Source organism: Halyomorpha halys, unplaced genomic scaffold, assembly GCF_000696795.3.
Source record: "Halyomorpha halys isolate HHAL.00 unplaced genomic scaffold, Hhal_1.1 Scaffold901.1, whole genome shotgun sequence".
NCBI lineage: Eukaryota > Metazoa > Arthropoda > Insecta > Hemiptera > Pentatomidae > Halyomorpha > Halyomorpha halys.
The window spans coordinates 112,353-126,016 of record NW_027106556.1 but is presented as its reverse complement, the minus strand read 5'-3'; the positions used below and the strand labels follow the sequence as shown (position 1 = coordinate 126,016).

Below are 13,664 nucleotides of genomic sequence, written 5' to 3'. Positions count from 1 at the left end.
TTGGAGACGATGATAAGGCAATAGAATTGGTGTTCCAGTTTTTAAAATCACAACATTTACTTACAAAAATATAACTTGATCGGAAGAATAAAAAAAATAAAAATAAAAAAAAAATAAATAAAATTTAACGAATATTAGCAAAATTAAATAAAATATAAATGGCGTTGATGACCAATGAAGTTTGGCGCCACTAAACAACCAAACAAACTAATGACACAGCAGTTTTTCCTTACACAATGACATAATAATAACTTGAAATACATTGCAGACTCACTTTAATAATTTAGAGCAATACTTCGTGAAGTGGAAGATCAGTCTCAACATTCAAAAATCTTTACTTTAGATCCACCTGAACTTATTCTTAACAGAAAAATATTGCAATGAAATCCTGCTAGTGAAGCTTTTAGAAACCTTGGAGTTTATTTGGTTCATCGCTTAACCTGGAATCATCATATAAATATTAAACTAATCAAAACCAGCTGCAAGAATCCCCATCTGCAAAACAGTATTAAGACCATTACTGATTTATGGCTCTGAAGTCTGAGGAGTAGCCTTTATGAAAAGAAAAATTTCAATCATTCCAAAACAAAGTCTTGGTTTGTAAGAAATAGTCCATTGCGAACCAAAATCTGAATCTGTTGATGAATTTATTAAAAAAAGTTATACAAAATTTCATTCTCGGTTACTAGAAGTTAAGATGCAGTGACCTACGATGTAGGAAATCCAACTTCCTCTCAAAGACTAAATCACAGGCTTTTGCAAGACATTCTATTATGAACTTTTTATTTATTTTTTATTACTATCATTATTATCATTTTTTTCTCATCTTCATATTATCTGTTTTGTTAATTATAAAAACATTAAATTTTTATTTGTATTTTATCTCTTTCTTTCATATTTCAATTACAAACTATTATTATTTTTATTTATTCATTACTTTTTTTAATAATTTTTTTTTTTTATTTAAAACTAATTAATTATTATAGCACTGTAATAGTTAGGAGTGTATTTTGGGTGAGACTATTCATCACCATGGTCAGTTGTTAAAAGTAAATCAAACTGTTTTATAATAACCATTTAAATTGTTAAATTAGCATGTCAAGCCAATCTGGCAATAAAGAAATATAAAAGAAAAAAGAAAATAATTAAAAAAACAAATAAATAGCTCGTAGCCACTCCATTAACTGCATAAACTTCTTCTTGCTCCCATCTCAGGTTTTTTCAGTCTCAACAAAACATTTTAGCCCATAATATGACAGGTGGGTCTCTCAGACCCAGTAACAATTATTTGACTGTTTTTTATATTATGCCACATGTTCCACATAATGCATTCATTATTGTACTTTTTTATTAAATGGAAATAGACTATACAACTTAACAAAATCAATAATAAAATAAAATAAATTAGTTTTCAACACCAAGATGCAAAATAAATAAATAAATATCAATATATTCCTATATACCTGGAAATTCCCTGTGGTGTTGTGGGTTTAACTGAAAGAAAGAATGGCCACCTCAGCTACCAATTTGTTGAGGAAGGCAGATTTTAAATTTCTCCACAGTTTTATCTGAATGTATCAACTAAATAAAAATATTATTAATTATTAATCAAAATGATTGATGAAGAATATTCTTAAAACCTAATTGTTAAACTGGAATTGTAAAAAAGAAAACTGTATAAGACTAAAAAAAATTTGATAATCTTATTTGCAAATCCCAAGAAGTAAGAATATGAACTAATTCTTTAATAGAGTTGTTTTTATACTTCCAAAGGATATTAATAAGATGTCTGGGATAAAGAAGTTTGAAAAAGGCTGAAACATCACTAAATATCTATATATGTATAAAATAGAATTGTTTACAAATAAAGTTAATATTTAAAAAAAAAATAATTTTTTATAGTTTTATTATTTACTATGTTGGTTTATGGGATCTAAATGAGGCTTTTCTTCAATAATTCTGATTGTTAATTTACAATATAAAAATTAATTCCACTAAAAAAAGATACAATAATAAAGTTGTTCATTTTCCCAAATGTGTCATGTAACATTGTTTCATAATTATTTAGGAGAAATATAACTTCTAAAATGGTTATTGATTATCACATTGGAATTTTAATGGAGAAAACTCCCGAAACAGTGCAATTGATAAATGTTATTGTGGCCTTAATCAATAAATCGTTTCGGGAAGATACATATCACCTAATTAATTATGAAATAACCTGAAGACTTCCTATTAGGATGTATCAATTATGAAATATTATAATTTTCTCAACACTTTTGGATTTGAACTTTTCACTTACCAGTTGTGAACTTTGACAGTTGCCAATATTTTTTTTTTGGTTATTCAAACAACTTTATACCTTAAAGAATAATAATAATAATTGCTTTAATTTCAAAAAATACATATATAGTATCAGAAAAAATAAAACAGACAAAAAAGTACTATGGTAAAGGAATATTTATCTCCTGGAGGTCAATTTAAAAAAGCAAAACAAATATACATATGTATATACTAATATTCTGAACTAGGAATGAACTAAATACCAATTGATTATATAATTAATTGAACATGTATATAGATTTATACTAATAATACATAAATAAAGAAAAAACAAATAATAATAAAATTAAAATTTACCACAGAATTTAATAAACTCTGGAAGAAAAAATAAATAAAATAAGTTTATAACTAGTTCTACCAAATAAAAATAATAATAGTACAAACATAACTACTAAAAAAATTATAAAAACAATTTTTTTTTAACATTACATTTTCTTAAAGATATTACACATTTTTCTATAATTTTGCAATAATCGATAGAATCATTGGTATTTTAACTTCAAAAAAGAAGATTAGATTCATCGAGTTTCAGTATTTAACCTCGAAAATCAATTAAAAGTTTTGGCAATATAATTTGGCCATAAATTACTTCATAAAAGTTTTATGTAAACATTTATAAAAAGTTTTTACTTTATTTGTCAATGCTTACCTTCAATTGTTATAGTTACTTGTTGATTTAAGGTTCATATTAATTTTAACAAAATGATATCTTTTAGTGATTAAATGTCCTTAAATTCAAAATATAATTCCTCTAATCACACCAAAAAAAGAATTTTTTACTGTAATTATCTCCACCCCGGAGCAGAAACTGTTCCCTATAATTTCAGAAATTATGAACAAATTACCCTTGTATTCTTTATTACTTTTATTTAACTGTCAAAAGTACTTTTACTTGTAAGATTCTGATAAGAAAAATGTTCAACAAACTCGGAAGTTCAGTGCTCATACTACTGATAATAAATAGATCTGTATCTCCCTCTATTGAACCGTGTACAAATCCTTAACTTATAAGATGATTTTATGGTAGAAATATTTGCAAATTCTAAAAGCAATTATATACTTTGATTGTACTTTTAATTTCTTTTTAAGGGAAAGGATAGAACTGTTTATAGATGAAAATAAAGCACTCATGAAGAGAATGTATGGAGAGTTTGAGACGGGAGGGGAGTATGGGCCACCTGGGCAAGAAGTCTACGAAGATAATGCAAGGACGGAAAGAGGGAGAAGACAAGTGCCCAGGCCAGGAAACCATACCTCAGACACTGGCAGGTATCTCAATATATATAAATATAGCACATTTTCAATGAAATATTAATATAATAATTATAAAATTAATCAACAAAAGTGAAGTGGTATGATTGAACTAAATGAATGATGAATGAAATGATAAATTTATATACCATAGCTTTAATCCACCTGAAAGCATAGTTAGGCAGTGCTTCACTACTTTTCTCAATGTTATGTTAAAAGTATATGAGCACCGAGGATAAAGTGTAATCAAATATACCTGGACTCAATAATTATGATTACTTTTGTTATCGATTACATCAAACTTAAAAATTATTGAGTATTTTTTAATCCATTATATCAAACTTAAAAATTGTTAGTAAGCTTGTTATCAATTACTTTTTGTAATTTAGTACTAAGTAATTGAAATTTTTGGGTAATTTCCTGATCAATTCATTTTGAATTCAAACACAAGTTACTTAAAAATTTTGAGTAAACAAGTGAAATCAAGTATAAATGTGATCAAATTTTTTGTCATTAAATTAATGTCTCTATTTTCAATTTACATCATTTTGTGTTATAGAATAAAATCATTTTGAAAGTAAAAATTACTTTAATTATACTCAACTTGATGTTTTGAATTGTACTGTGTACTCAAATATTTTGAATAAAAGTAAAGTTTTGAAACTCAGCTACTTAAAACAGTATTGTACAGATTCCCCAATTCTCCTTTAAAGGCGGCAACACAAGCTCAAACATTCATAATAAATCTTTTTGCACTACAATGCAATGCAAGTGACTATAGTAATTTTGCATGAGCACTATGATTAGACAAACCATTATTGCTACACAAAGGCTCAATCATGCTTGTAAAAATTTATTAAGCATTTTAAAGTAAGTGTGGTCATTTTAACTTGAACAATAAATTTAGATAAAATTATATTAAATCTCAAATTGGAGACTATTAATTTTAGGTTAGATATGAACAATTCAGAACAAAAGCCTGGGATCCAAATCGTTTATTAACCAGTCAACAATTCAAATACCTCATCACTATGATTTTTCAGCTCAATATTATTAAACAAGTAATTCGTCAGACCCTAGTAACTAACTAACAATATAATTTTTAATCTGAAATGTATATGGACACAAAACTATTTAGGCTAGATATGTTTATTGACGTTGGTTTGTGGTGTGGTAGAAGCTTTTTAGGAAAACAGCGGTAGAGATGAATGAAATGTAAGTACTCTCATAGAGCCCTGAAGTCTTAAAATATCTTAACTTAAAGATTTTGGTAAGACCAAAAAGCATCTAAAAATTCTCTATAAAATAATTGAACAAATATAAAAATAAAATGTTAAATTTATGACCTCTACGTTCCACTCGTTAACAGTTTTACAAAATTTTTACTGTTCATAGCAACCAATTGCCTTGATCCACCCCTGAAGACTCGATAATATATCTTTTTTGACAATTTATGAGTACAAGGCATGAGATATCCTGAAAAACAAGCCAATGAAGACTTATCAACCCCATTATATAGGTTAGAACTAATTAAAGATTTAAGAATCAAATTATGAATTTTTAATTTTGAAATAACTATTATTTAAATTGTATTAATGGAATTCATAATGCTGTTAAACTATTATCTTGATATAACTTTTTGATACAACTAGCATATAAATAAATACCTATGATCTGAATAAATACCCATAATTATTGTAAAGTTATAAAACACTTACTATTAAGTCACATAAAAAATTTCTAGAACAGATTTCATTAGTTATTTATATTTATTATGAATATAAATACATTTTTAACAAGTTTGAAATAAATAAAACAAGATAAAATCATTAATACTTCAAAATTTTCAGAGTTGATTCCTGCCAATCGAAAATTGAAATAGTTACTCCATATTGGGCTGCTAATAGTGCAGGCAAGATACGTGCCATAGTAAACACTCAACATTTTGAGCAAGCCATTCACCAGGAAGTTTGTTCGTAAGTGTTTTTTATTATTTTTTCACTAATTATCTCACAGTAGATATAAATTAATTTTTAAAAAAATGTATTGAACAAAACAATGGAGATTGCTTGTTTGTGAAAAACTATTAGAGATAGTTAACAAAATTGTAGCAGGAAAACCACTGTCAGTGGAACAGATAACCCCTAATAGTTTCCAACATGATTCAAAGTATGAATGAAAATATTCCTAGAAAATATCATTATATAGTATTGATATCTGTTATTTAGAAGGAAAAAAAATGTAAATTATTATTTCTTTTTCTTAATTAAATTAGAACCCTATAATATTATTCTGATTTGTATTTTTAAATGTAGTTCTTTTATTAGATTTTTCCACATCTTAACTATGTTTTGAATAAATTAAAGGTATTAATTTGCGATTTCCAATTGCTGGAATTTCAAAACTCTCTTATACAGAATGTTACAAGTTACTATAATCCTGACCTCAACTGAAAAAGATTTGTTATGGAGTTTGTTAGCCTCTTTCAATGTAGCAGAAGTTGGCAGTTGGCATTTGTGGTCTTATTAAAGTAGTAATATGAGTAGGAGTTTTGAACATTACACGAGTACCAACTAAAACTTAAAGATTCGTTTGCTTGAAGAGTACTTATAATAAATATTCTCATAAAAAATTATTTTATTCTTGAAGGTTAATTTTCTTTAATTCTTACTTAAGCATAATTGAACAGAAAATTATATTCTTATTGTAGTCAAAAAAGAAACAGAAAGCAATTTTTTTTTTTTAAAGTGTGCCGATGTTGCAATCGACTTCAGGACTATAAAAATAGATATAATAGGAAATAACAAAAATGAAAGGTGAATATGGCAAAGAAAAAAATGTAAATATATGCATAATTAATAATTTCTGGATGAATATCCATCTTTCATACTTAATTTTAAATTCAAACAGTGCTAATCGAGCCACATTAATATTTATTTATTTTTTAAAGTAAAACAGTAGATCTAAAGATACTAATGAAATATATAATTTATTTTATTCCCTATTATTTATTTTATAATCCATTATGTTTAAAATAAGAATGAAAAAAAAATTAGCTTACAATACAAAAAGCAGCAGTATTAAGAGTAAGGTACGTAATAAACCTTAAAATAAAGGGGTGAAGGATTAAACATTTACTTACGAAGTGGTTACGAAAGCATGTATCCAGCATAATTCTTTCATCTATTAAATTTTTTTTAAATTATGATAATTTGAAGTTATTGTTCAATAAACAAATAAATTAATCTAATACAAATCAAATTTAACTTTCCCAACCAAAGTTTAACATTACTTTTTCATCACACCAGGGAGAAATGCTTTGTTTAATAATAACCAATGCTGCTCAAATATAATGGATTGCAACAAGTACACATCATACTAATCAGTTCTGGTATAAAATATTAATAATACAAACATAAGTGATTAACAAAGTTATAGTATTTTTTTTTTTACTTTCCCATTATAACTACATATTAGATACATTATTCTTTATATATACAAACATAGGAGGGGAATAGAGAGGATTAAAAATGTAGGGTTAGGAAGAAAACAAGAAAAGATAAGAGAAGGAAAAATAAGGAAGAGCAAATCAATAAAGGAACAACCTTGAACCTGAAAGGTTCAACCTTTACCTTTGAACAGCCCTGATGAAGCCCTGCAAAGTGGGGCGAAACATCGGAAAATTAATAGTTGTAAACTATTTTTGTTTCTCTTTTGACCACAACCCTGACCATCTTCTTATATATAAATTTTTACAGTCAACTATATATACATATATTTATTTCTTATTGTTTATGTATTATTAAATCTAAATAATTTATTTCAGAAAAGTACAAACAAACAGATGTGCTGGTGACTGCGGGTGTGAACAGAAGTATAAATGGCATCGACTACTTGCATACGATCCAGATAACGACTGCAAAGGAATTTTCATGGACTGGTTTTTGTTTCCATCTTGTTGTGTCTGCCGTTGTAATCCGACTGGCAACACTAGGCACAGAACTTGAGCTAATCATGTTATACTGTTGACTAGGCTAAACTACTGCATGGCCAGTTTATGAGAAAAAATTACTTTTGCAATATCCACGTTTAAACTCATATAATCCCATTTTGTACACATTAATTCATAAATTATTTTTCAAAAAAATTTACATATTCATAAAAGGAAACATGGTACCTTAAATAAAAGATTTCCTTATTATTTTTGGTTATATAGAGTATGAATATAATTTAATAAGTATATGATTCAAATTAGGTTTGTAGAAGGTATCTACACAAGACTTTTTATGGTATTTAAAAAAAAAAAATCCAGTAATTTTAAATAAGTATTAAAATAATGTGTAAGATTCTTCAAAAAATGTAATACTTTTGTAAAAATAATGTTGGTCCTGGTTTATGCGAAAATTTCAAAAGCTGTTTAATTTTTTTATTTTTGTTCTTCCTCTCAATGGAATAGTAGCTTCTAAGAAAATGGTTTATTATAAAATCTAAGACTAGAAATATATACAAATAAAGGTGGGTGTATATAAAGTTTACAATATTAGGGAAGAATATAACATATGCCAATAAAATAAAAAAAAATATTTAATTAATATCATTGTATAATACAATACTTAACAGTTAGTGTCAGCAATTGCTCATTATAATTTCTTCATTTTAAAAGAAAAATTAAGAAATAATTTGTTTTTTTTCAATACTTGATTTAAAATAGTGCTTAAGTTGATATACAGTTTTAAAAAAATTGTTTTTACTCCTATAAATATAATATTTGTGAAGTACAAATGTATCCCTTTAATAAGCATTATCACTTTAAAAGGCCTTTTCTTGCCAGAAACTATTTTTCAGTATTTTACAGATTATATTTTTTTAATGTCATCCTGCCTTAACTAAGAAATTTTTTTAAAACTTTTAACAAAAATGATAAAAGACTGATGTATCTCTCCGTTCTATTCAAATAATTCAAAATAAAAATCAAATAATATGTATTTTATCAATGTGTGTTTTTAAATAATTATAATTTTTAAACTTAGTAACAATCATGCACATCTAGTCAATAGTATAACAATTGAAATAAGCTCATTCCTAAAATTACCAATGAGTTACCTATTATAGAAGTTGTAGTAGAAGGAAATCAATTTTCAAAAGAGGCCCGTCTGATCTTGGATCAAATGTTAGCTTTAAGCTTTACCCATTACTACAATGAGCTGTGCTAATCTTGTAAGACCTTGCATTTTTAAAATCAAAATGAAACAGCAGCTGAAAGAAAAATAATGTAAGTAAAGCGAGAAGAGAGAACAATGGGTGCTACTCAAGTGTATAGTAACGTAATGATTAAGTATATTTATTTGCACTTTCAAATGTCTTGCCAACCAATTCACAACATGCTACTGACTCAAGTAGTATCAATTGTATTAAATCATAAATAATAAAATGACTAAATTTCACATTCACGCTAGGAGCTAATTCTCAGTAATATCATTTTTTTGGGGGGGGACAAATAACTTACATAATTTCTAACATAAATCATTGGGAACCCAACAGTTGTTTTGTTATAAATTATGCTTTACTTTCTCTATAGGTCTCTTTTTGTTGCTTCACAAGTTTTGCAATTTTTAAACATTGTCATTTTAAATCGTAAAAATTTATTTATTTATTTTAATATTATTATTAAATTCTGAAAGTATTACGAAACTGAGTTATCACAGTTGTTCTTCACTAGTTGAACTTCTGTAGTCTCACAAAACTAACCGTCTTCTATTTGATTATCAATTAATTGCTTCATTTGATAATCTTCATTGAAGATTAGCAAGTAGAACAGCCAGAAATCTTAAAAATATAATTTTTATGGAGAATTATCGATGCAGCTGGTTACCAATTTTGGCTACCGCCCTAATCCAGGAGAATTTAATGGTATTACTCTTTATAATTAACCATTAAGTACAGTTTTGAAGATAAAAAAGTTACCATCTTATGACACAATCAAAAAGGCAATTCATTTGAGAATGCATAATTAAACAATGTATGATAACATATTGTTTACCATAAAGAATAAACAAAAACGATGTGATCCCATATTTTAAGTTTTGTTTTTTTGTCATTTAAAATTCATTAGAAAATTAGTAATTTATTAAGATAACAAGTATTTAAACTAATTTTCCTTTATTTCCTTCTTTATTTTATTTTTTTTTAAATGTTTCTATGTGAATTTAATAAATTTAGTACTTAATGTAATTAATACTTAAATAATGTATATAGCTTATAAGATCTATTTTGTAATTAAATTTATGAATAAAAATTATAAGTTTTTAAATAACGAGGTAGTTTTGAGATAAAGTTGTTGAATGTATATTGAACGGATTGAAACCAATATTAAACACCATATTTTTATTGAAAACAATTCTTTCAACAGTTATAAGGTTCTCTTACATTTTGTTAAGAATTAGATAAATATCAACATGCGTAAATATTTCTTATACACTCATTAAAATATTAGTGAAGTATTTATTAACACATCCATTACTTATATATATCTATATTTCTAAAAGATTCTCAACTCCCAAACTTAAAATTTATACAATTTATGTTAGAGGATAATCCCTAAGGGATGTAACATTAAAAATACACATATATATATACACTAACAGTACAAAATTAACAGTTGTATTAATTTTAAAATTAATTAAAATTTTAAAGTGGTAACAATTTATTTTATTTTTTTAAACTACACTAAGGAACATTATAAAAAAATATATAAAAGAAAAATAAATCACAGTTTGTTTTAAATATATTAACTAAAAACAAAAATGTTTTAAGAATCATATTGATGGATAAACAAAAGATAAATTAATAACCTCAAGACAAAAAACAATAGTTAATACATTTACAGACAAATAATCATAAAAGAAATAAATCTTGACTGTACTACTGTCATTTTTATTAAAAATTCACTAATAGATATTAAAATTAAAACTATCTGATATTCAAAAAAATATATCAAGAACCATATCAGAGAGAACTTATTCTTGATAAAGTTAAAAATATATATATTATTGAATATTTAAACAGAAAGAAACCAAAATATTATCCCAATGATATTGAATACTTGATTAATATTTTTACAAATTAATGCAGAAAACAAATTAGATCTGCAACTTTTAATAGATTAAAAAAAATGAAAATAAAGCTATTTTTATTAACACAACTGATTACTGGTCCATGGCTTCAGAATAATTTTAATTTGTCAAAAAAAAAACTTAATACATTGACAAAAAAAAAATCTGAAAACAACTAACCAAACCTACCTATTTTATTATTAATCATTCTTTTAAGTGTAAAGAAATTTGGAATCATCTAAATCAAAGTCATTGATACATTGAAGAAATTCTGGCTTTTGAAAAATATAACATTCTCTATATTCTATCAGATTATAAAGTACTACAGAATAAGGAATAGAACTAGACTAGTTAATTTATTAAAAAGAAGAAAAAAATCAACAAGAGTCAAGAATAAAATGATTACTGATTTATTCGGAATATAACATAAAAAGAGAAGCACTCAACTAAATAAGAAGTTTATCTTTTTTAAAATTAAAAGGTATTTTGAAACAGGTACTTGATTTAGAATCAATAAGAATACAACAGCACAAGTAAACATCATAAAAAAAGGGAAAGATATCATGTATAGTAAATTGTGGTACATAGCAAAAAGTTAATTGTAAGCAAGGAAAAAGCAAATAATAATACTTATTAATTTCCTTAAAAAAAACAAAAAAAAAAACTTATAAGAAATTACTAATGAACTTAAGTGAAAAAATTACCACTAAGACAAATAATTTTAATTTTAGATTTAAATGAAATTCTGTAAAGGTGTTTAGAAATAGTATAAAGCATAAAACTAATTTTATAAGAAGACTAACATAATAAAATTTACACGAAATAGAGAAACAACCATTGGAAGATAATTCAAACATTGACAACAAACACCTATGAAATAAAAAAAAAAGATAGTATCTTTAAACTCAATTATTTTCAATAATTTCATCAGTAAACTGCCTATGTATATGAAAAATAACTATAAACCAATACAAAACAAAACAAATATGTATAAAGAATTAAATAAAAATCTTGACTCTTATTTTCATTTATTAAAATTATATTTAATACCAGATTTCAATTTATAAAGTAAACTAAATTAAAAATAAATATAAATACTATTGCTGTGTGATATTTCCTCCACAGAAATCAAATATAACAACCTAAATATCATTCTCAGACAAAATTATTTTAAATATGAAGAAGGTGGTCAGGGTTGCGGTCAAAAAACTTAACTGCGTTTTTTCAAAAAACTATTTTTTTTCTTTTTTCACCACAACCCTGACCATGTTCTTCATATTTTAAGTTATATGGTCAACTATACATATATATATAAAATTATTTTAAGTACTTCAAGTTGTTTATGATGTGACTTCGATTATGATACAAAGAAAAGATTAATATCCACAGACACTCATTAGTAACATACAGCTACATTAAACAGTCGTTTTAAATTTGAGTATGATATCTAACATACCAAGTGAAATTAGGTGATAATAAATAGTACAAACCGGAAAAAACTATAAAACCTAGGTACAAGCTACCAAAAGCATTCCTAATTTGATTATAAATTATGTGGTCAGCAAAATGGATTATATGATAAATATCTAAATCTAAACTGTTTTATCACACTTTTAAGCAATCTTTCTCCTACGTAAAATAAATAAATTTAGCTTTTTGATGAACTAATCATTGAAAATATACATTCTTAAACATTTTTTCTTCAGCTTTTTAAAATGAAAAACTTAAAAGTTCAACAATTTTTCTCAGTCAAATATGTACATATTCATTATTGAATAAGATAAAAATAACAAATTAACATCAACAAATTATTTGGGAGGGAATGATCTACAGCCTTGTGGAAAAGAATTATTAGGCTGTTGGAAGCTAGGCATGTTTGTAGGGAAAAATTGACTATTTTGTAAAAACTGAGGAGCTTGTTGATTTGGGGATGAAAAATGATTCTGTGACTGAAATGAAGGACTGCTACCAGCAAAGGAGTGACTGTTTGGAAGATTGAAAGGAGGATTACCAGGGCGCTGGAAGTTTTGACCCTGCTGAGGAGTGTACTGAGAGCAATTTGGGGGGAACATCTGAGGGAATGGAGGGTTGTCAGGCATGTATCCATTCTGCTCAGCGTTTCCAGTTCCACTTGAACAAAATGGTGCATTGTTCATAGGAAACTGTTGGGCCTTTGGTTGCAACCCTTGATTATCAAAATGTCTGTGCTTGCAGGGACGATTTTGTGAAAATCCTGCAGAATTAGTAGAACTAAATGAAGGGCTTGGAAAGGAATTAGTGTTAGCAGGAAATGATGGTTGCCCACCAAACGTGTGATTGTTTGATGGCCATCCCTGGTTGCTTGTAGAAAATCCTCCAACTAGAGGTCGAAACGGGGGAGTACTTCTCTGAAAAGGTTGGGAATTCTGAGGAGAGAAATTTTGACTTGGGAATTTCTGACCATTAGCCTGAAATAATGGATTAGCAGTTTGAAATCCCTGGGTGTTATTGGGAAAGGCCTGTCCATTTGGGGGAAATGAGGCTTGTGGTCTGCTAGATGAAAATGGGTTGCCATTCATTTGATTTTGAGAAGGAAAAATGTTACTTGTACTAGGACTAGAAAAAAATTTTGATTGCATCTGATTGTTTCTGATAGAAAATGAACGTCCACCCGGTTGAGAAGTTCGAAAGCTAGGAGAGAAAGGGAAAGAAGGGGGTGTCGGAGGTGCTTGCCTATGGAACGGAGCTACAGTAAAATTAGATGCCCTCACAACATTTCCCTTACTTGATCCTTCTCCATCTGGCATTGGTCTTCCAGCTCCTGGTGCAGCATTTCTAAACCAATCAGGACGCTTAGGTGGGGCCTGAAACATTAATTATTTTTATTAATAGATAACCGATTGTTATAAAAATATAGTAAAATAATTCAAATAAGACATAATATATGAGAAGATGGTTGGGGGTGCGGTCAATGAAACA

General features: G+C 26.6%; 2 protein-coding genes across 3 annotated transcripts in view; one reads left to right on the top strand and one right to left on the bottom strand.

Annotated features, from left to right (window-relative positions):
• Positions 1-9,907, top strand: part of spz3 (Spaetzle domain-containing protein 3) — a 115,272-nt gene extending 105,365 nt beyond the window's left edge. For both annotated transcript variants that reach the window (XM_014430633.3, XM_014430634.3), the window contains exons 3-5: positions 3,433-3,612; positions 5,445-5,570; positions 7,421-9,907. In XM_014430633.3, the coding sequence (XP_014286119.1) occupies positions 3,433-3,612; positions 5,445-5,570; positions 7,421-7,601 (487 nt within the window). In that variant the 3' untranslated portion in view covers positions 7,602-9,907. The remainder of the gene's footprint in view (positions 1-3,432; positions 3,613-5,444; positions 5,571-7,420) is intronic.
• A 343-nt stretch (positions 9,908-10,250) lies between these two features.
• The window catches only part of LOC106686991 (uncharacterized), a 14,424-nt gene continuing 11,010 nt past the window's right edge, over positions 10,251-13,664 (bottom strand). Inside the window, exon 6 of the mRNA XM_014430621.3 lies at positions 10,251-13,549. Coding sequence (XP_014286107.1) covers positions 12,515-13,549 — 1,035 coding nt within the window. The 3' untranslated portion in view covers positions 10,251-12,514. The remainder of the gene's footprint in view (positions 13,550-13,664) is intronic.